The sequence below is a fragment of the Quercus lobata genome, chromosome 4 (assembly GCF_001633185.2).
Source record: "Quercus lobata isolate SW786 chromosome 4, ValleyOak3.0 Primary Assembly, whole genome shotgun sequence".
Lineage (NCBI taxonomy): Eukaryota > Viridiplantae > Streptophyta > Magnoliopsida > Fagales > Fagaceae > Quercus > Quercus lobata.
In genome coordinates this window covers 8825717-8845800 of record NC_044907.1, presented here as the reverse complement: position 1 = coordinate 8845800, position 20084 = coordinate 8825717, and the positions used below count along the sequence as shown (strand labels likewise).

General features: G+C 33.7%; 1 protein-coding gene across 1 annotated transcript; it reads right to left on the bottom strand.

Annotated features, from left to right (window-relative positions):
- Positions 1-1441: 1441 nt before the first annotated feature.
- Positions 1442-8102, bottom strand: LOC115986962 (cycloartenol-C-24-methyltransferase). The gene is made up of 14 exons (XM_031110395.1): positions 7967-8102; positions 7736-7840; positions 5427-5493; positions 4811-4884; positions 4640-4724; positions 4501-4556; positions 3849-3903; positions 3540-3587; positions 3173-3256; positions 2927-3043; positions 2702-2785; positions 2493-2618; positions 2220-2317; positions 1442-1831 (listed from the first exon to the last, which is right to left on the bottom strand). The coding sequence occupies exons 2-14, from the start codon at positions 7816-7818 to the stop codon at positions 1768-1770; spliced, it is 1041 nt and encodes a 346-aa protein (XP_030966255.1). The 5' UTR covers positions 7819-7840; positions 7967-8102; the 3' UTR covers positions 1442-1767.
- Between the last annotated feature and the right edge of the window lie 11982 nt (positions 8103-20084).

The window sequence follows — 20084 nt, the reverse complement described above, 5'->3', positions numbered from 1 at the left end:
TTTTCAGGGTCTTGGAGAATCCAAGCTTTGCCATAGCCAATTCTTGGCATCTAGCAACAATTGGTTTAGGTAAAATATTAGAGATAGCCATTGGCCACCACTATAACTATGTCTTCATACAAACTTGGATTTGGATCACACATTTCCTTTTATTTTATAAATTCTTTGGATGCTTGTGATCTAAAATAAAGGAGTGTCAATCTGAAAGAGTATATTCCTACGACATGGAATTGCTTAATCCTCTAAAATAAAGAAGTGTCTTTGCCTTCACATGAACTACAGCTAACACTTTAAATCTTTTTTTATTTACTTGTTCTTTTTTACAAACATTTGAATAAGAAAATTGACAGCGAATATATACTTTCAGAACTCACAATTTGGTCATTTGTCATAACAGGTTGGCTGCAACAGAGAATTAATAAAATACTATAGGGCTAAAAAATTTGCTAATCCTACCTCGTTTTCCTTATTGTTTAGTTATGGCTACCTACACCATCACACTCAAGTAGGCTTCTTAAATTATCTTAGATGTAGTCTATTGTCAACAATTAACTAAATATGAGAGGTGAAAGGGGCAAACCAATAACTATCCTTTGATTTTTAAAGCAAGGTGTGTAATAGTGTTTATGAAATTTATAGAGGGAAATAGAGACAAATAATGTTGCATGTTCCGGCACCCATAAAAGGCAGACTCTGGTTGTTCCATGTCTTGTCTAGATGTGTCTTGCACAACATAATAGCAGCACAAACTATTTTCTTCCCATCACGCAAAGTACCATCAATGATTCATTCTCTTCCCATCACGCTAAGTACCGTCAATGAGGATACATTGTCGAAAGACTCGAAACTAATCATATCCAGAAATGTGCAAACATAAGAATGTTTTAAAAACAAGGTTTTAGTTCTTTAATAAGCAGAACCGTACAATTTGTTTGTCACGTGCTGCTGGACCCAATCCATTATGCTACAAGGCAGCTCTTGGAATTTGTATTAGCGTACTCTTCATTTGAAATGGATTCATTTCATTATTTAGATTAAATATTACAAATTCAATGATGCATTTGGATATCAAGATTTGGACATTTATATTTGGATTTGAATAATTAAAATCCAAATACCTGTTTTAATAAATTTTAAAAGATCAAGAATTTCAATTTACTAAACCCCACGGATCCAATCTTCAAAAATTTTTGGATTTTCAATGATATTTAAAATCAATGGATTTGAAATCAAGACATTTTAAATTTATTGATTTAAAATCCAAATCCAAATTCAAAGTTCCCAAACACAATCTAAAGGTATATCAAGTGTCACATCATTTAAAATTAAACGTTGACTTGGCACTCTGTACACATTGTTAAATCCAAGAAATAAAATTTTAACCATGAAATTAACTCTATTTCAAGTAATTTGGGAATAGAGGATCATGTTCCTTGTAATCTAGGCAATGAAAGTGATCATATACATTTACCAACAACAAAAAATGTGCACCTCCAAATTTTCACTCGATAGATAAAATAGAAGTCACTAGCCCAATAAAGCTGAAGGCTAATTCATAGCTCAAGCCATTGGAGGTGTACAGATGAACCCACAGATAACTAATCACAGACAAACAACTTTCAAATGGCAACTCAAAACTCAGCAAGATACAAAACACAAAGTCAATTAACATGGTCAAACCAAATTCTAACATACATTTCTACCTGACAGAATTCCTGGGAAATTTCCATGACTATGGTATCAGGTTAATTAGTTTACACTGCCACATTACAGATTATCTGAAAGCGGCTTCCGGGCCAAGAAGAAATACATTGGTGTGAAAATCTCTTTCCTGAAAGACAGAAATATAACGATGTGAGCAGCTAATGTGTACACAAGTATATTAACAGATTAACTCAATGACTCAAAAAGAAGAAACTATGATTCAACTTCAAGATAAGAATTTCAAACACCATTTCTTCCCACTATCCTTTCAAGCTTTGGGTGCACTTTAAATTTTAGGACCATTGACTTAGCTCAAAATACACACTTGCACTAGTTACAGGAATAAACCCTACATAGATGGATCTGATGTAATGCTGGATTTACAGCTTGTGCACGAGGCCACAAACTTCCCCAATAAAAATATAATTTTTGCTAACTTTATGTTACTCAGGAAAAATATATAAAAAATTTAGCATGGAGTTCGAGAAAATAAGTATGATAGTGGGAACACTCACTTTCCACCTCCAACTAGCCCTTCCGCAGCCTGCTCTAGAAAACTTTGGACACGTTGACTTCCCTTTGGGGCAAGTCCCACATATTCCAGGGTCTTGACCTAACAAAAATAATCAGCACTTATCAACTGCCTTTCTAGAATTGCACAAGTACAAATTCTCTCAAATCTCAAAGTCAAAATACAATTCCAGCCAAAAGCATGGCTTTTACAAACTTGAGTTTGGGAAGAGGGAGCTAACAACACTAATGCAACATTAGAATGAAACAAATCTTACCATGTTTCTCGTGATGAAACGCCCAACAGTGGTTAGACGGAAACTACTCAGTGAGAAGTGACTGGTATCTAAAGGCAAGTACCAGGGGACAGGTGAGTCCGCTGCAAGATCTTTCTCCCATATGACCTTTGGCAGAATAAATAAATGGGTTGTCACTTGTGCAAATCACAAAAAAAGATTCAGAAAAAAGAATCGTAACTAGCACTCACCTCAAAACCAGCTTGCTTCAGAGCTTCAAGACATTTTCCGGTCAACCTGATGTCAGGAAGGCCATCACCAATCTCAATTTCTGCCTGTTTCAATGAAATTCTGTTACACTCACAAAATATAACTCCCCAAGATGAGATTCATGATAAAATTTCAACAACCACCCCCCCCCCCCCCCAAAAAAAAAAAACAGAAAATAGCTTTTTCATGCTTTAAGCATATCTTACCTTTAGTTTTTGATGTTCTTGGTTATTGGGATCAAAAGAATCAGTCATGCACCACTCATATGCAGCAAAACATTGTCCAGGTTTTAATACTCTGTGTATTTCTTTGTAGCATCCATGCTATCCAGATAAGGAACAAAGTTTAAACCACTATGAACAAGAAAGAAAAGGAGAAGAAGGGAGAGAGAGATTACAAAAGATGTGCCATCCTAGCCAAGGTTTTAATATATTAGAATAAGGAATACATACCGCATCCGGTGCATGGCAAGTAGCTTCAATCGCATATACTGCATCAAAACTATTGTCAGGAAATGGCATTTTCATGAAGTCAGCCTGCATCATCAAGAATCAATAACAATCACAGATCTTTCACCATAAACCCCATTTTTTATTGGTAAGTTAAACACGCATCAGTGGATCTTGAATGCACTAATCATTCTCAACCTTGCTCTTGCAAGGAAAGAAGGTGCCATTTGAGTTAGAGCTCATTGGACCATAAACCCATTTGTAAAATAAATATAAAATACTTACAGAAGAATGATATAAAATGACAAAAGCATTTGGAAGTAAAGGAATGCACTACATAAACATGAACTTGGCCTGCAATATGACCAACCTTCACAAAGTTGCAGGTTTTATCCACTCCAGTAATGCGGTTTAGTTCCTGTGGAGCAACAGAAGCTTGCAGGTGTTATTGCTAATTTAAGAATTTTAGAATGTCAGTGGTCATAAATACAAAGCCTATTGAGGAAAGTCCTTATAATCTCCACCAACCATGACTTCAGCATTGTCTTAAAGGGAAGAAAAAACTCAACCACTATTCAGGGTTTCTGAACAACTAATCAAATCGTAAAAACAAGAGGTAAAAATAGTATTTCTAAATGCAATTGATCTTTATATCACTGACTCAAAGATCAGTATGTACCTTTCCCCTTGATATCTGATATTCATTGTTGTTCAATCCTGTGACTGATGTTGAGCTGCAACAAATCATAATTGCAAACATAAGCAAAAGGCTCTTTCTTAAAAATAAAAGTTCAATAAATATAAAAACTTACATGCGCGCGCGCACACACACACATATATATAATCAATTCATTAAAAAATGATCAAAAGAAAGGGGCGCAACCCAAGTACCCAGGAAGTACACAAGGATGAGCCAAAAGGTTTAATTTAGCAATTTAAAACACTTACACTTAGTATGAACAGAAGAAGCTATAAGTCATAACTTAAACAAAATAAGATAGCAGTCCAAAAGGTATGGTAACAGTGCTTCTTCAAAGGAAAAACTGAAATTTGTAAAGGGGTTGTAAAATTCAATCCTACAAACTAGTAAAACCCAACCAATGCACTTTTCTCTTCTCAAAAATCTGATTGATATTATTATTTTATTGTTAGTAACCAACTGAATATTCATCCAGAACAACAAAGCACAACCCAATCTGATTTGAATGTACCTAGAATGCACATGAAAACTACAAACAAGTTGAAAGATGGAGCTCCATAAAACTCTTGTTTAATCAAATACTAGAATCCAGAAGGGAGGAAAGAGTGTAAATACATGAATTGCCATTCACCTGAATTTAGAAATTTCTCTTAGTGGTCCACCAATTCCACACCCTACGTCCAACACCTATCATGTCAAATAAAAATGTCAAAATTTGAACAGTAAATCTCTAAATTGTCAGTTTCTCCACCTTTTACTGAAAAATAAACCTTTTGTCCAGGCTTCAGGCCTAGTTGTAAAGCAAGGAAGTGCTCATGTCGCTTGATGCTCTCTCGAAGAGACTCCCCCTTCCATCTTTAAGAACAAAAGTAATGTACATCATTAGATTTGACCAGCAAAGTTCATGAAAAGAATTAATACTACACAGCTTGAAAGGCCACCTGGGTGCAAAATGAAAAGACTCCCCCCATCCAAACTCATAAAAGCTGGTAACAAGATCATAGTATTTATTTACCTGAAATCCACATGAGACAGCTCAATTTTCTTATTCAGAAGGTGTTAGATTTTAAATCCAATAGAAAATGAACATTAATCCTCATTTTAACCAATAAAGCAATGAAGAAAGAAAAAAGATTCATGCTCAAATATAAGCATAACAATGGCCAACCTTGCCAACAAACAAAACCTAGTAAATAAATCTAACTTTCAGTCACTGATTAATGGCCAACCTTGCCAACAAACAAAACCTAGTAAATAAATCTAACTTTCAGTCACTGATTCCCTCAGGTTGCTAGCTTGCACATCGTTATAAATACAGTACAAGGCTTTATCATCACATTGGTCAAATTACCTTATAATATGATTTAGAAAGCTAATACGAAACGAGCTTATTACAGAACAATTCCAGAGACAGGTATACAATGGCATTGCTTAGAACATGCTGCAAGTGGGCAGTTTTTTTTTTTTTTTTTCCAGAATAAGTGGGCAGTTAATTCTTTATACACAACCACCTTGATTTTTCAATAAAAAGATCATTAAAAAGGGAATAGCTCTCACCATGTCACTGTAGTTAGCTTTCCTCTCTTCCTCTTCACCTCCATAGAAGACATGATACTTCTCATACCTAAATCATCAAATCAAAACTTTTACCACAAAAACCAATTATGCCAACAAATAGTCAATGACAGAAAAGTCACATCATTATGTGTGCCACACCAGGAGTATCATAGAAGATTTTCTAGAAATACTAACATTTACAGAGCATAAGAAGATTGATGTTGTCCTCTTTTTTCTTTATTTTCCTTTTTCTAATTGGTAATCACACAAACACAATTAGCGAGTCTTGAACTCACAACTTCACCCTATACCTTACTCGTACAAGTGGACAATGTGCCACTTGAGTTAAAGCTCATTGGGATAAGAAAATTGATGTTTTAATATTTAATCGATTAGCCCAACAAATTATGAAACATGCTGCCAGTTCCTTGTGATTCCACATTCAAGTAAAAAGGCAGACCATGCATATATGTTTGAACTCATGGTCTACAAAATTCTTCGATAATGACTAAAGATACTAGAAGGCTGGGAGGCAGCTCATTTATCCACAGTTATGCAGATACTTTACAGTTGCATTGCATACTAAGTTTACAATCCATGTGACACACAATGGATCCAATATAATTTTTTTTCCTTGCTGCGTTACATTTACTCATTTAAAATTATTGGTACACTGGAAAAAGTTTCATATCCTCTAAACAACAGAGCTTGAAATTCCAGTTGTACTATCAAGGGTAAAAGAGGAAGAAAAATACAGAATGGAAATCAAACCTCACAACAACTATTCCAACCTCTAACAACCACAAAGCTTCCCAAGTTTTTTTTTTTTTTTTAATTCACTAAAGCACAAATTTACCATAAATTCAGATTCCATTGAAGTTCACCTAAGAAACCCCAAAAATAGCCCAAAAAAGCCAGTAACTACACAACCTCAAGAAAAAGTAAAAACTCAGTTTTTTTTTTGTGAAATCCCAGTTAAATCTTCCTCAACATAGACCAAGGTGGTAGACTCAAAAGTCAAAACTCAATGGGTGCATTCATAACTTACAGCATACCATCCAGTACATGTATCCCCCTCTCATGTGGGGTCCACCCCCATTCGAGAGGAGATACATGCCCCAAATGCATGGTATATTTTCCCGTCAAGAATAGTATCCAAAGTAGAACTAATAAAACCTATGCCCACACATCTGACCTTTCGACCATGTTGTTAAGCAGGCCCAACGATTATTTCTTAGTCAAGGTTTCAACGTCCCATCTTTTTTCTTGATAAGCCTTACCCATTTCCTTAAATCACTAGCTCAAGTATAACTTAGGACTAGCCACTAGGCATAACCAAACAAACACGATGGTTTCAAACTTTCAAGGTAGTCCATCATTATTTTTTTCACAAACATAACATTCCCATACAAAAAAGTCGTTGAATTGAATCCATCAATCACCACCACTGTTGTGTTCCACAAAGGTCAAAATTCTTAGTTAGCCCACTCTGATTAATTGAATTTTGGTCCTTAATTAGCCCACTAACATCAAAATCAGTACTTGAATGAAGATAAGCATTTAAAACATCTATCATTCTAGAGAGAGAGAGATACGAAAGATCCAAACATGTTTCTAGAGAGAGAAAGAGCGATTTAAAAATCATTCTAGAGAGAGAAATAGGCTGAGAAAAGAAAATCCACAACCACAATTCTAGAGAGAGAAACGTTCTAGAGCCCTGGAGAGAGATTCGAATGTCATTGAACCAAGAGAATCGGATTGAAAATCCACGTATCGCAGTTCCAGAGAGAGAATCAGGCTCTGAAGCATCATTCTAGAGAGAGAAACAGTGATCAAAAAAATCACATAACTCTTGAAAAAAAAAATTCTAGAGCGAGAAAGAGTGATCCAAAAAAAAATCAGATTCTTGTCAATGCAGCGAGAGAATCAGGTTCTGAAGCATCATTCTAGAGAGAGAAACAGATTGAAACTCTCACAACAATAACAATCCTAGAGAGAGAAACAGTGATATAAAAAAAAAATCACATAATTCTAGAAAAAAGTGAAAACAGATTCAAAGAAATTCTAGCGTGACAAAGTGTGATCCAATAAAAAAAACATCAGATTCTAGAGAGAGAGAGAGAAAAAAAAAAAAACAGAGAAAATCAAAAGCGTCATACTCTACAGCCAAACGGACACACACAGAGTATCAAAATGTCATGCAACAAGAAAATGGAAATCAGAGAGAGATACAGAGATTGAAAAAAAAAAAGAAGCATAAATCTAGAGAGAGAGAGAGAGAGAGAGAGAGAGAGAGAGATGGTGATTACTGATCAACAGCGGAGAGAACTTCATTTTTGTCAATCTTTCCACCGACACCCGATGCGAGATCCAATGCTCCTGCCTTCGACATCGCGATTTTCCCAAAAATAACACTATTCAAAAACAACAAAAACAGAAACACAAAAAGCAAAAAATAAAAAAGAAAAAGCATTAGAATTATATTAAATTTTTTGTTGTTGCAATATAATGCAGATTGTTATAGTGTGTGAATCTTTTACATGGAAGAGGAGGAGGAGAGAGGATCTCAGATAGGAAATGGAGAGGTTTGTCGAGTGGAGGCTACGAGGAAGAGAGAGAGAAAAGTGAGAAATCTTAGGTATGTTGAATAAAGTGGATATATATAGTAGACATTTTTTCTTTTTCTTTTTCTTTTTTAGCGTTGTATCTCCGGCATTTATTTTTAGTTTCTGATGGTATTGTTAGGATCTCTGAAACTGACACTCACAATCATCAATTACCTCTACTGAATCAATGCAATTTTTTTTTTTTAGAGTTTTAAGTTGTGTTTGGATAATGTTTATTTACTAAAAACTAAAATGTTATTACTTAAATACAGTAATAAAATAATTTTTAAATGTGTAAATAGTGTCGTGGGACCTAAATTTATCTAGAAATTTGTGTTTTGCTAGGTTTAGTGGTGCGTGAATAGTATATATGGGATCCACTAAAAAAGCAAGATATGCTTATTGAGCAAAACGCCCAACTTGTTTTACTAAAACTTAAAACTTTTTATTGGAAATAAAAGTAAAAGTTAGCTAAAATGGTATAGTGGGGTCCATAAATAGTACCAAAAAGTGTAGTAAAATCCATTAATAATAGCAAAAATAAATTGAATAGTAAAATAAGTTGGCAAAAATAATCTTTGCCAAACAGACACTTAATCTATGACATAGTGCCTGTTTGTTCCCACATTTTGAGCCCAAAAAGCGCTTTTTGAAAAAAGTCAGGCCTAAAATTGCATTTGGTTAAGCCCAAAACACAACTTTTTGATAAAAGTTGCGTTTTGGGCATAGGCCAAAAACGCGGACTGAACGTGGAAATTTTATGGACCTCTGAGGGTCCATAAATGAAAACGCGCACTGCGCATTTTGATGGTTACCGTTGCTAATAATGAAATTACAGAAATACCCACGAACAAACACAGAACAAACACTACAAATCATAACAATAAACAAACTTTCTCTCAAATATCTCTAAACTCAAGCATAATCAAATTACCAGAATACAAACTCAAAAACACAGTTTTTAAATTAATCAAATCATAACAATAAAAGCAAAAAAAAAAAAAAAAAAAAAAAAGACAAAGGACAGAAGCCAGCTGACCCATCTGGACTGGGTTGGGGACGAAGATGAGCAACAACACGAAGATGAGAGCTCCCTTGGAATGTTCTTGAATGAGGGAGAAAAGGAAAATTTTCTTATCACAGAGAGAGTTTTGGAATCAAGTAAAAAAAAAAAAAAAAAAAGAGAGAGGGAGCTGGAGAAAGAAAGAGCTCCTAGAATGTTCTGATGAATGAGGGAGAACGAGGGAGAAAATGAGAGTAATAGAGGGGTAGAGATAGTGGACAACGTGTGGAGGAGAAAAAAAAGAAAAAAAAATAAAACGTATGGTTGAAAGTGAAATGGAAAAAGGAAAAATAATATAAAAAATAAAAAATCCTAATTGAGAAATACTACTGTAATATTATCACAATAAATTTTAAGTAACAAATTGTTATTAGTTAATATTGGTTAGTAAAAAAATAATTTCAGTTGTGGGTTCAAATTAGTACTAGTAACAACTTTCCACATAAATTTTGTTGTGAAAATATTGCAAAAATATTGTGAACATAACACTTCTCATAATAAATTTTACACAGTAATTTGTTATTGGTTCTCATTTGAACCTACTAATGAAATTATTATTTTTCTTATCTACCATTAACAACTTGTCATATAGACTTTATTGTGAAATTTTTGTAAAAATATTGTGTCCATAACTTGCATTAAGAGAGATAATTAAAACAAAAAATTCACTTATATATATATCTTGTCCTTTTTGGTAATTTATAACTCAAACTTCCACTTTTATAAGTGCTAGCCAAATACTCAACTTTTTCAAAAAGTACTTTTTAACAGTTTTTACCAAACACTCAGCTTTTTAAAAATGCACTTTTTTATTATGCACTTTTTGAAAACTCCACTTTTTCATTATGCACTTTTACAAAAAGCTGAACCAAACTCACCCATAGACTCTTAGCGATAGCTCTTTATTATCAAACTAAGATACCAATTGATTTTTTGTGTAAGCGGAGATTGAACTCTCAAATCTCTTATTCAACCATCAAGAACTTTATCAGTTGAACTAACTGAAATCTACTAAACAATAAAATTGGAACACAGATGCACACTACAATACTCATTGCTATGTCGCTTTTTCTTTTTTTTATAAATGTTTCCAGGTGTCATATGGCTCTCACTAAAAAATTTATTTAATGTATCTAATAAACATTGTTTAACTGAAATCTACTAAACAATAAAATTGGAACACAGATGCACACTACAATACTCATTGCTATGTCGCTTTTTTTTTTTTTATAAATGTTTCCAGGTGTCATATGGCTCTCACTAAAAAATTTATTTAATGTATCTAATAAACATTGTTTAACTTTTTTTTTTTGTAATACCTAATCTAAGTAGGAAGAATATACCACTTAGGAAGGTGCCCAATAAAAAGTCCATGTACTTGTACCCATCATACAAGTCTAAAAAATTATGAATTTGAGTAGTGATAAATCTCATTTAATGCCTAGGTGGTTTCACGTCATAATGCAATATATATATACAGGAGGTTACACTAGAATCATTTTCCTTTCAGAAACACCAAAAAAAAGTCAAACTCTTAAATTAAAATATATAAAAACATAACTATAACTTTTGTTTGAGCGAGAGATAAATTGTTTTCTATGACAACTAAGGATTATAAATTTTTAAAGGATAAATTATCCCAAGTTCGTTCTTCTCATAGAATGCTCATGGATCATGGTTGTTCAAGTTTGCATTATGGAAATATTTATAAGTTGTGACGTGTGAGATTAGTTTCATCATGTGAATAGATTAGCATAAATAGTAAGTAATATTTTTCCAAAGATAGACTTTTAAGTTTTAAAAAGAGGTGCTAATATCCTGAATTTCTTTTCTCCCTTTTTTTTTATTAAGAATATACTAAAATTAAATAGGGACTTGTCTGGTTCTTCCTACTCCGTGATGAGCTGGAAACAACTTTTTTAAGCACAAGGTGCAACCACGAGTGATGAAGGGTACAAACAGTTGGAACTTGAAAAATGTTATACGTTCTCTTAATAAAACAAAGATTATTTCTGAGTGGCTTTCTTTAGATATATTATTTTGTATTTTCTATTTTCCAAGTGGAAGGAACAATATTAGTACCAAAAAAAAAAATTACATAATTTTCATTGTAACTCGTTACATAATAAGTTGTAAGTGGTGGAGATGTGGATCTATATAAACTCACTATTTTTTATTAACCACTCATAACTTTATTACGTCTAACTGCAGCAAAAATTGTGTTAATTTTTATGTTCCTTCCAAGCTGGAAAGGAAAAAACAACAATGAGAGGACAAATTATATAGTCTTCATTATGGACTACGTTACTTGTCTATCATTCTACTAAAAAACAAAATTGGTTAGTCAATTTAATAAGTCCGTTTGATTTTTTTTAATCATAAATTGACTCAAAAATTTTAAACAAGTGGGAGTCTTTTAGTTGAATGGTGGATAAATAACGCGGTCTCAGGCCGGCCCTTCCATTAGGCCAATTAGGTCATTGCCTAGGGCCGCCAAGTGGAAGGGGACCCGAAAATTTTGAAAAAGTAGGGGTAGTAGGAAAAAAAATAGTTTCAAATGCAAGTCCAAAAAATCTAATACATCCTTGTGACCAAAGAACAAAAAATCTGGTACATTCTGGCAAACATTGGTACCCCAAAAAATTATTTGGTCTAAACAAAATCAATTATCCCAAAAATATTATCATTAAACTATACACAAATCAAAATTCAATCGGATAAAATACAAATCCGATCGAAAAATACCAAACGATGATAGCTTGCAAAAATACTGTCTTCATCTTGAATCTTTTCTCAAACATGGTGTTTATTATGATATTGATTAGGATTAAAAGTTTTAAAAGAAATGGTAAAATACTATTTTGGTCCCAAAACTTTGAGAAATGTTTGTTTTTCATCTCTAAACTTTAAAAAGTTATTTTTTCATCTCTAAAATTTGTAAAGTAACTTTTTTAAATAGTTTATAGATGAAAAACAAACTTTTGGTAAAATTTAAAGGATGAAAAAATAACTTTTGGTAAAATTTAAGAGATGAAAAATGAATTTTTTAAAGTTTAGGGATGAAAACTAAACTTTTGGTAAAGTTCAATGACTAAAATAGTATTTTATCCTAAAAGAAATTTTGCAAATAAAAGAATATACTCCAATTGACATACTAAATTATATACAAATGTTATATTCATTTCCAAATACATGCATTGCTTATAGAATTTTACTAATAATACCCGTTATAATTGTTTATGTATAAAGAAGTTTTTCAAAATTAAAATCAATAAAATCATATTTAAGATCGATAATGTTTCAAGAAATATTAAGTGAATTAGCTATATTATCAATTGAAAAAGAGGTGTTAGAATAACTTGAATATAAAAGTTTAATTAGTAAATTTATATCTCAAAAAATAAGAAAAATATATTTTAAATGAATTATATTATAATATAAAAATATTAATTTAGTTAATACATAAATATAAAAAATACTTTATTTTAATTGTCGCTTAGTTTTTCATGAGACAACATAGAGAAGTGTGTGTCTTTGGTTGACGACAATGAGCGCGCAAGGTTAATGGTATTTTAAATAATTTCAAACAGCTGAAAGGCTTTTAATAAAATTAAATTGTGAACAAATCACGTGGTGTGTCAATTTCTTAAGAGTGACAGCGTGGAGGAGGAGGGTGTCTTTTTGGTTGACGACAATGAGTGCGCAAGAATAAGTGGTGTTGCCACGTCAGATTTGCACATGCACGTATACTTTTTAGTGGTGTTGGAGAATGGAGCCGTGTGTATTTAAAAGATTCCGAGAATCTAAACGTGTGAACTGCTAGCGGGCCTCACTGTCAACCTTATCCTGATTGAGTCAAATTTAGATTTTTAGATTTTCCCTTTGTGAAAAAATTTGAAAAAAACACTCAAGAGTTTAATTTTATCTTGGATAGAGTCAAGCAAAAATTGGTCAGGTGGAAAGCTAATATGCTCTCTCTGGCTGGTCGGGCTGTTTTGATTCAAGTTTCCTCGTCAACTATCCCTTCGTATGTCATGCAAGGCACTTACTTACCAGGAAGAATCTTGGATGGTATAGACCGAGTTAATAGAAATTTCTTATGGGGCTCATCGGAGACTACTAGGAAAATTCATTGGGTTGGCTGGCAGAAAATAACAAAAACTAAAGAAGAAGGTGGGCTGGGCTTGCAAGAGGCGAAGGGTAGAAACACTGCGCTCCTTGCCAAATTGAATTGAGGGTTTCATACGGAAGATGATGCTCTGTGGGTTAGAGTGCTAAAAAGAAAGTATTGTAGCAACAGGAGATTAAATGCTGTTAATATGGACAGGTTGCCTTGTTCTCAGATTTGGAGGGCCATCAAGAAGGGTAGGGAAACTTTTAACAAAGGAAACATGTGGGTGGTTCATAGAGGCAGCACTCTTAGCTTTTGGCTGGATAATTGGACATGTAAAGGTCCTATCCGTAGCCTCATTCATGGTCCTTTAACCCGTGAAGCAAGCCATTGGAAGATTAAAGATGTTTTGGTAAGTGGAGGTTGGGATTGGAATCGAATTCCCTTTGAGCTTACCCCTGAAATTAAATCGATCATCCAAGCCATTCCTATTTCCGTAGGGGATGGAGGAAGGGATAGGTTAGGATGGAGAGGTAATGCTAGAGGTTGTTTTGATCTCAAAAGTGCCTATTCTTTTGCTAGAGAGGTGGATGAGGTGGAGGATGTGGGTATTATAGATGCAAATTGGATTTGGAAATTAGATACGCTCCCTAAAATTAAGACTTTCCTATGGAGATGTGTTCATAATAGCATAGGAGTTAAAACCTGCCTTACTAGAAGAGGATTTGGGGATGATGGAGGGTGTCCCGTTTGCCTAAGAGAGCCGGAAACTATTTTGCATGGTCTTAGAGATTGTCCAAGAGTAAAGCATATATGGTATCAGCTGGGTGTGAAGGGAAATAATGGTGTTTTTTGGAGGAGCAATCTGCACAAGTGGCTGCAAAATAATGGAAATGTGGGATGTAGTCCTATCCAAGGGAAGCCTCCTTGGAGAGTCTTGTTTAATTTTGCTGTGTGGTGCATTTGGAAGAGCAGAAATTCTTTTGTTTTCAATAGGAAGAACCCTAATCCGAACCTGTATAGGGAGATTTCTAATCAAGCTGCTGAGTTTATGTATTGTGTCTCTTCTCCTCGCAGCCCAGTCCTAAGAACCAGCAAGAGAATCAGGTGGGAGAAGCCTCCTTTGGGATGGAAAAAATTGAACATTGATGGTTTAGTTATTGGGTGTATGGAGCAGGCCGGATGTGGAGGGGTAGTGAGAAATGAGCATGGGAGTTGGTTGCTGGATTCACTAGGCATGTAGGAGCTACTAATAGTTTTGCTGCTGAATTATGGGGGCTAAGGGATGGTCTTTTGTTGTGTAGTAGTTTGAATATCTCTTACCTTATTGTTGAGATAGATGCCAAAGTGATTGTGGATGTCATTAAAAATTCTGCCTTTGTAAATCAGATTATATCTCCCATTTTGGACGATTGTAGGCAGCTAATGATTGGATTTCAGCAAGTACAGCTGAAACATTGTTACCATGAGGCTAATCGTTGCGCGGATCTGATGGCTAGAAGAGGGGCTAACCAAGAACAAGAATACATGTTTGCTAGTCCGCCTGTGGACTTAGCTAAGGCTTTGGAAGATGATTGTAATGGTGTTTTCTTTAACAAAGTCTGTACTGATCTTGATGCAATGCTTTGAGTTATATAAAATCGTCTTTTAACCAAAAAAAAAAAATTTTGAAAAAAAGGCAAAAAGCGTATGACTTTTTTTTGGGGTTTTGTTGGCTATTTAATCTACCAAAAATTTCTTCTTCTTTTTTTTTTTTTTTTTACTTTTGGAAAAAATTTGTATTTATATTATATTTATGAAATAAATTTGGTGATACACAATTTTTTCCTAAGTTTTCACAACCGTTTATATGGTTTGTTATATTAGATTTATAAAAAAAATAGTGTTAATACTTAGTGTGCATTTGGCTACAGCTTAAAAAACCAGCTTATTTTACTATTCAGTTTATTTTTGTTACTATTCATGGATTTCATTGCATTTTTTGATACTATTCATGAGTCTTACTATATTTTTTCAGCTAACTTTTACTTTTATCTGTAGTACTTTCAACAAAAAGTTTTCAGTTTTAGCAAAATAACCAGATCCCAAATAGACTCTTAATAGTGGCTAGTGAGTTTCACAAAAATTATTAATTTGATTTACTATGACATTTTGAAATTTGGTTACGAGGAAATTGAAATATTACTCTTAATTGTGTAAATTATGATAATTAGCTTATAATCTTATACATATGCTTGGTAGAGAAGGTATTGGTATCAAATGATACCATACTACTGGCATCAAAATCCAATAAATGTGAGAAATGTCAGCAAAAAATAACTACTCCACTAACAAATAAAATACATGTATTAGTAGGCAATTATTTTTACACACATGTCTCTCATTTATTAGGTTAAGATACGAATAACGTGATATCATTTAATACAAAATACATTTTCATACTTTTTGTAAGTAATGGATTGTACATATTCATATAATTACATAAAAGATTAATAAATTTAAATTAAGCCTTTTTATATTTTTGAGGTTTAGATGAATGAATTTGCATGAAAATATAACTAATATAGAATTATAGTATAATTGAAAGGAATCGTAACTTTAAATTGAACTTTTAAAACTCAATAAAGAAATAAACTAAAAAATTGATTTATTTTGTAAAATTGATTTATTTTGTCCTTGATGTGTCACCAATCACATTCGTTATCATTATAATTTGTAAATTATTTTATAATAAAATTGGTAGTTGTAAGGACACGATTCGTAACGAACCGTAGCGATGTAGGGTTCGCACGTAAAAAGGCTCAAAACAATATCATTTGTAGAGCGTGGGTTTGAAAGGCTAGGCCTTAGTCACCAGATGGTGGGTTTTTCGTGGTATTCGTACGTGCCTAGGTTATCTTCACCCATGGAGTCTTTCTCCTGGAGGTGGGCTGGGAGGCTCTGGTTTTTGGCTTTTTTTCCCAGTCCCCTCCTTGGTGCACTTACCTTTTTATTATATAGTCCGTCTTGGTTAATCCTGGCCTTCCACTTGTAGGTCAGGCAGGAGCTTATTTTCTGTATCCATCCCATCAACCATCCCGTCTTACTTTTTACTAGTTGCAAAGATCGAAGTTTACACCGTCCCAACGTCTTTTCTCATTAATCGGATCTGGGTGTTGGCAGATGCATTTAATACGGAGGGGACGCGTCATCCTTGATCCAATCCTACACCCTGCTTCCCTATGGGCCCCCTTCTACTTACATCCCCTTCAGGGGACTGTCTGGGGATAGCTTCTACCAAGATGTTGATCGTCCCATCGAAGTTCTGGAGCGCCGAGGACAGGGTAGCTTCTCAGCCGTTCCCCTGGACTCCCCGGCCATCGACAATTCGTCCTCGGCAAGGTACCTCCTCGGCACGGGCCCTGGGCCCAGACAAAGTTTGGGCCGGATCGTAAACTTCCCGGACCCACAGTAGTAACTTTAATATTCCCTATTTTATATCACAAATCATAATTGTTAAATCCTGTACTTAATATTTAAAAAATCAATAGTAAATATCATACCTTGTTTAAGGTTTTTGAATAAATTTTTTGGATTAAAATACCATTATTTAATAAATGAAATTGCAAAGAGGGTCATGTTGTATACATTTCCAAGTTTTCTTCAACCTATTGGAAAAATTATCACCTATAATATTCTCTGTACCAATTAATTTCAACAATTTGTCAATTCCTTAAGCTAACTCCTTATTGTTAGCCAATTAGTATTGTTATAGGTTTCAATAATTATTTTCTTTATGGAAAATTATTGAATACTTCGGGAGTACCATAAAAGCATACTCCCCGCTTTCACATTAATTGTGGGTCCCATCATAAATTTAATTAGTGAGACCCACAGTTTTGTGAGAGGGAGGAGTAAATATTTATGGTACTCCGGGAGTACTTAATAATTATCCTTTCTTTATAATACATACATGTCAAGTCACTAATGTCAACATTGTCCATGGATGTAGAGTAAAGCAAAAATCATTATCAACATATTAGCAAACTAGCATCTTGAGTTCACTCTAGCAACTCGAGTTTAAGAGACTCAAGTTCTATGTGCTGGCAGAGCTAAGGTGGATTTAAAATCCACATGGAACTCGAGTTTTAAACACTCAAGTTTCTTTGTTATTCTTCCTTTTTCATGTTCTCCCTCTTCTTCCTTCTCTAGACCAATCGTTCTTCCTTCACTAGACCCTTTCTCTAAACCCAAATAAATAACAACTCCAGACCCAAATCAAAAACAACCCCACTCTTCCTTTTCCTCCTTTATTCTTCCTTCTCCAAACCCAAATTAAAAACAATCCCATACCCAAATCAAAATCAACCCCACAGATTCATAATATCTCATACACTATTCTTCCTTTTCTTCCCTTTCTCAAACATTTCTCTTTTCCTCTACCACCACAAATAGAAATAGAGAGAAAGAGAGAGGCGACTCTCTTGATTGTCGGCCGAAGAACTTGTCGCCAAACTTGTTCCCTATCTCTCTCAATCTCGTTCCCTATCTTTCTTGGAATTTTATCCCTCTCTTTGCAAGTTTCGATCCAAATGAGTTTGTTGGGTTCAGGTTTGTAGTTTGTGATTGGAATGAGGTGGTGTGTTTGTTGGGTGAGAAGTTAAAAGTAAAGTGAATCTGGTCTTTTGGTTTTATTTTGTGGAACTTGAGTTGAGTTCCATGTGTATTTTTTTTTCCACGTCAGACTGCCAACATTGGAACTTGAGTCTTAGAAACTCGAGTTCCTTCTTTGAACTCAAGTTTTTGAGACTCAAGATGTTAGTTTACTAAAATGTTTAGGAAACATGCTAACTAACTAAATAGTTGCTAAAATGATGTTAAATGGCAAATTTCGTCGTCTATATATATCCTTTAATTAAAAAAAAAATTAGAGTAATAACTATTTTATTGAGATTGATGGGGGGTAATAATAAGGTGATCTTGTATAAGTAAGTATTATTATTGTGGTCTCCATTCTCCACCTTTTGGCACTAGAATTAATAAATTTTTTGGGACATATGGCACAAAATTAGCCTAAAATTGAAATTCAAATTATAATCTAATTGGATTTTCTTTCAGCTTTTAGTTTAATATAAAACTAACATGTAACCCACACTAAGATTTGTAGATTCTTTACCAAAAAAATAAAAGGTTTGTAGATCATATGTTTAGCTGTCATATTTTAATATTTTTAGGTTTGTATTTTTTATTTTAACTTAAACCATGATAATTTCATGTAATTTTTTGGTAGAACTTTAAAAAAAAGAATCAATCATATAGTTACAAGGAGGTGTTTTGATCCTAATTAACTTGTATATACTTGTAATTTGGTCAATAACAAATATTTATCATTTTTTTTATATATTAAAATGAAACTTGTCAGTTTCCCCACGTGATGATTATAGCATACTATATATGATCCATGAAATGCCACGAATCATCCGAAGATCAATCTTAAGGTGGGTTAGATCATTTGTATTTATATAATAATAAAATGATTAGATTAGGTGTATTTGGTTTTTTATGTACTTCATTTAATATTGATCTCTTCGTATTTTTCAATGAATAATTAACTTGGTACAAAAAGTTAAAATCTTGAATAGGATACGTGGTGCAAAATTGGATCTTAATTAAATTCTAATCAATTTATAATTTAATTAGATTTTCTCTCAATTTTGACTATATATATATATATATATATATTATCCCAATCAAAATACCTTACGATTAATTGGTTTTTAAAGATACTATAGGTCAGGTTGAAGATTTTTCAACCCAAGTTCGTTGGTTGGCTTAGATTGAAAAATAGCCAAAGAGATAGGGTTGTTAAAAAGACAAAATGGACTGAATAGGTTTGCTTAAGACCGAAGAGGACCGAACAAAATAGAACTGAATTGAATAAGACTGAAGAGGACCAAATAAGAATGAATGGATCGGATAAGATCGAACAGAACTAAATAAGACCAACTAGACCAAAAAAGGACCTGATAAGAGCAAAGAGGACCAAATAAGACAGAATAGGACCGAACATGAACGAATGGACTGAACAAGACTAAATAAGACCAAAGAGGACCGAATGAATGGACCGAACAAAACTGAACAGAACTGATTTAGCCCGAATGGAACGAACAAGACCGAATAAAACTAAATGAACCGAAAAAGGTCCTAATAAGAGCAAAGAAGACCAAATAGGACAGAATAAGACCGAACATGAAAGAATGGAATGAATAGGACCAAATAAGGCCAAATAGAATCGATTAAGACCGAATGGACCAAATAAGACCAAATAGGAACGAATGGATTGAAAAAGTACATAATAAGAGAGAAGAGGACCGAACATGAGCGAATGGACCGAACATGACTAAATAAGACTGAGTAGGATCGAAAAGGACTGAATAAGACTGAACAGAACCTATTAAGACCGATTGGATTGAATAAGACCAAATAAGACCAAACATAACAGAATAAGACCGAATGGACTGATAGGTACAAATGGTCTGAAAGGACCTAATAAGAGCAAAGAGGACCGAATAAGACAGAATAGGACTGAATGAGAATGAATGGACCGAACAACAGAAGAAGACCAAATGGACCAACTAAGACCGAACAAAACTGATTAAGACTGAATAGACCAAATAAGACCGAAAAAAACTAATTAAGACCAAACATGACCGAACAAAACCAAATATGACTGAAGAGGGCCGAATAAATACAAAATTGGACTAAACATGAATGAATGGACTAAACAGGACCAAATAAGACTGAAAAGGTCGGAATGGATCAAATAGGATTGAATAAGACGAAATAGGACCAAATGGGCCAAATAGGAATGAATGGACTGAAAAAAGGACCTAATAAGA

What these genes read in the sequence shown, in the direction of transcription:
- LOC115986962 (XM_031110395.1), bottom strand. Translation starts at nt 7,818, where the DNA reads ATGTCGAAGGCAGGAGCATTGGATCTCGCATCGGGTGTCGGTGGAAAG. An exon ending in TCTTTTCATTTTGCACCCAG is followed by an intron (nt 4,725 to 4,810) that starts GTGGCCTTTCAA and finishes TTGTTCTTAAAG; the next exon opens with ATGGAAGGGGGAGTCTCTTC. An exon ending in GTTTCATCACGAGAAACATG is followed by an intron (nt 2,318 to 2,492) that starts GTAAGATTTGTT and finishes TATTTTTGTTAG; the next exon opens with GTCAAGACCCTGGAATATGT.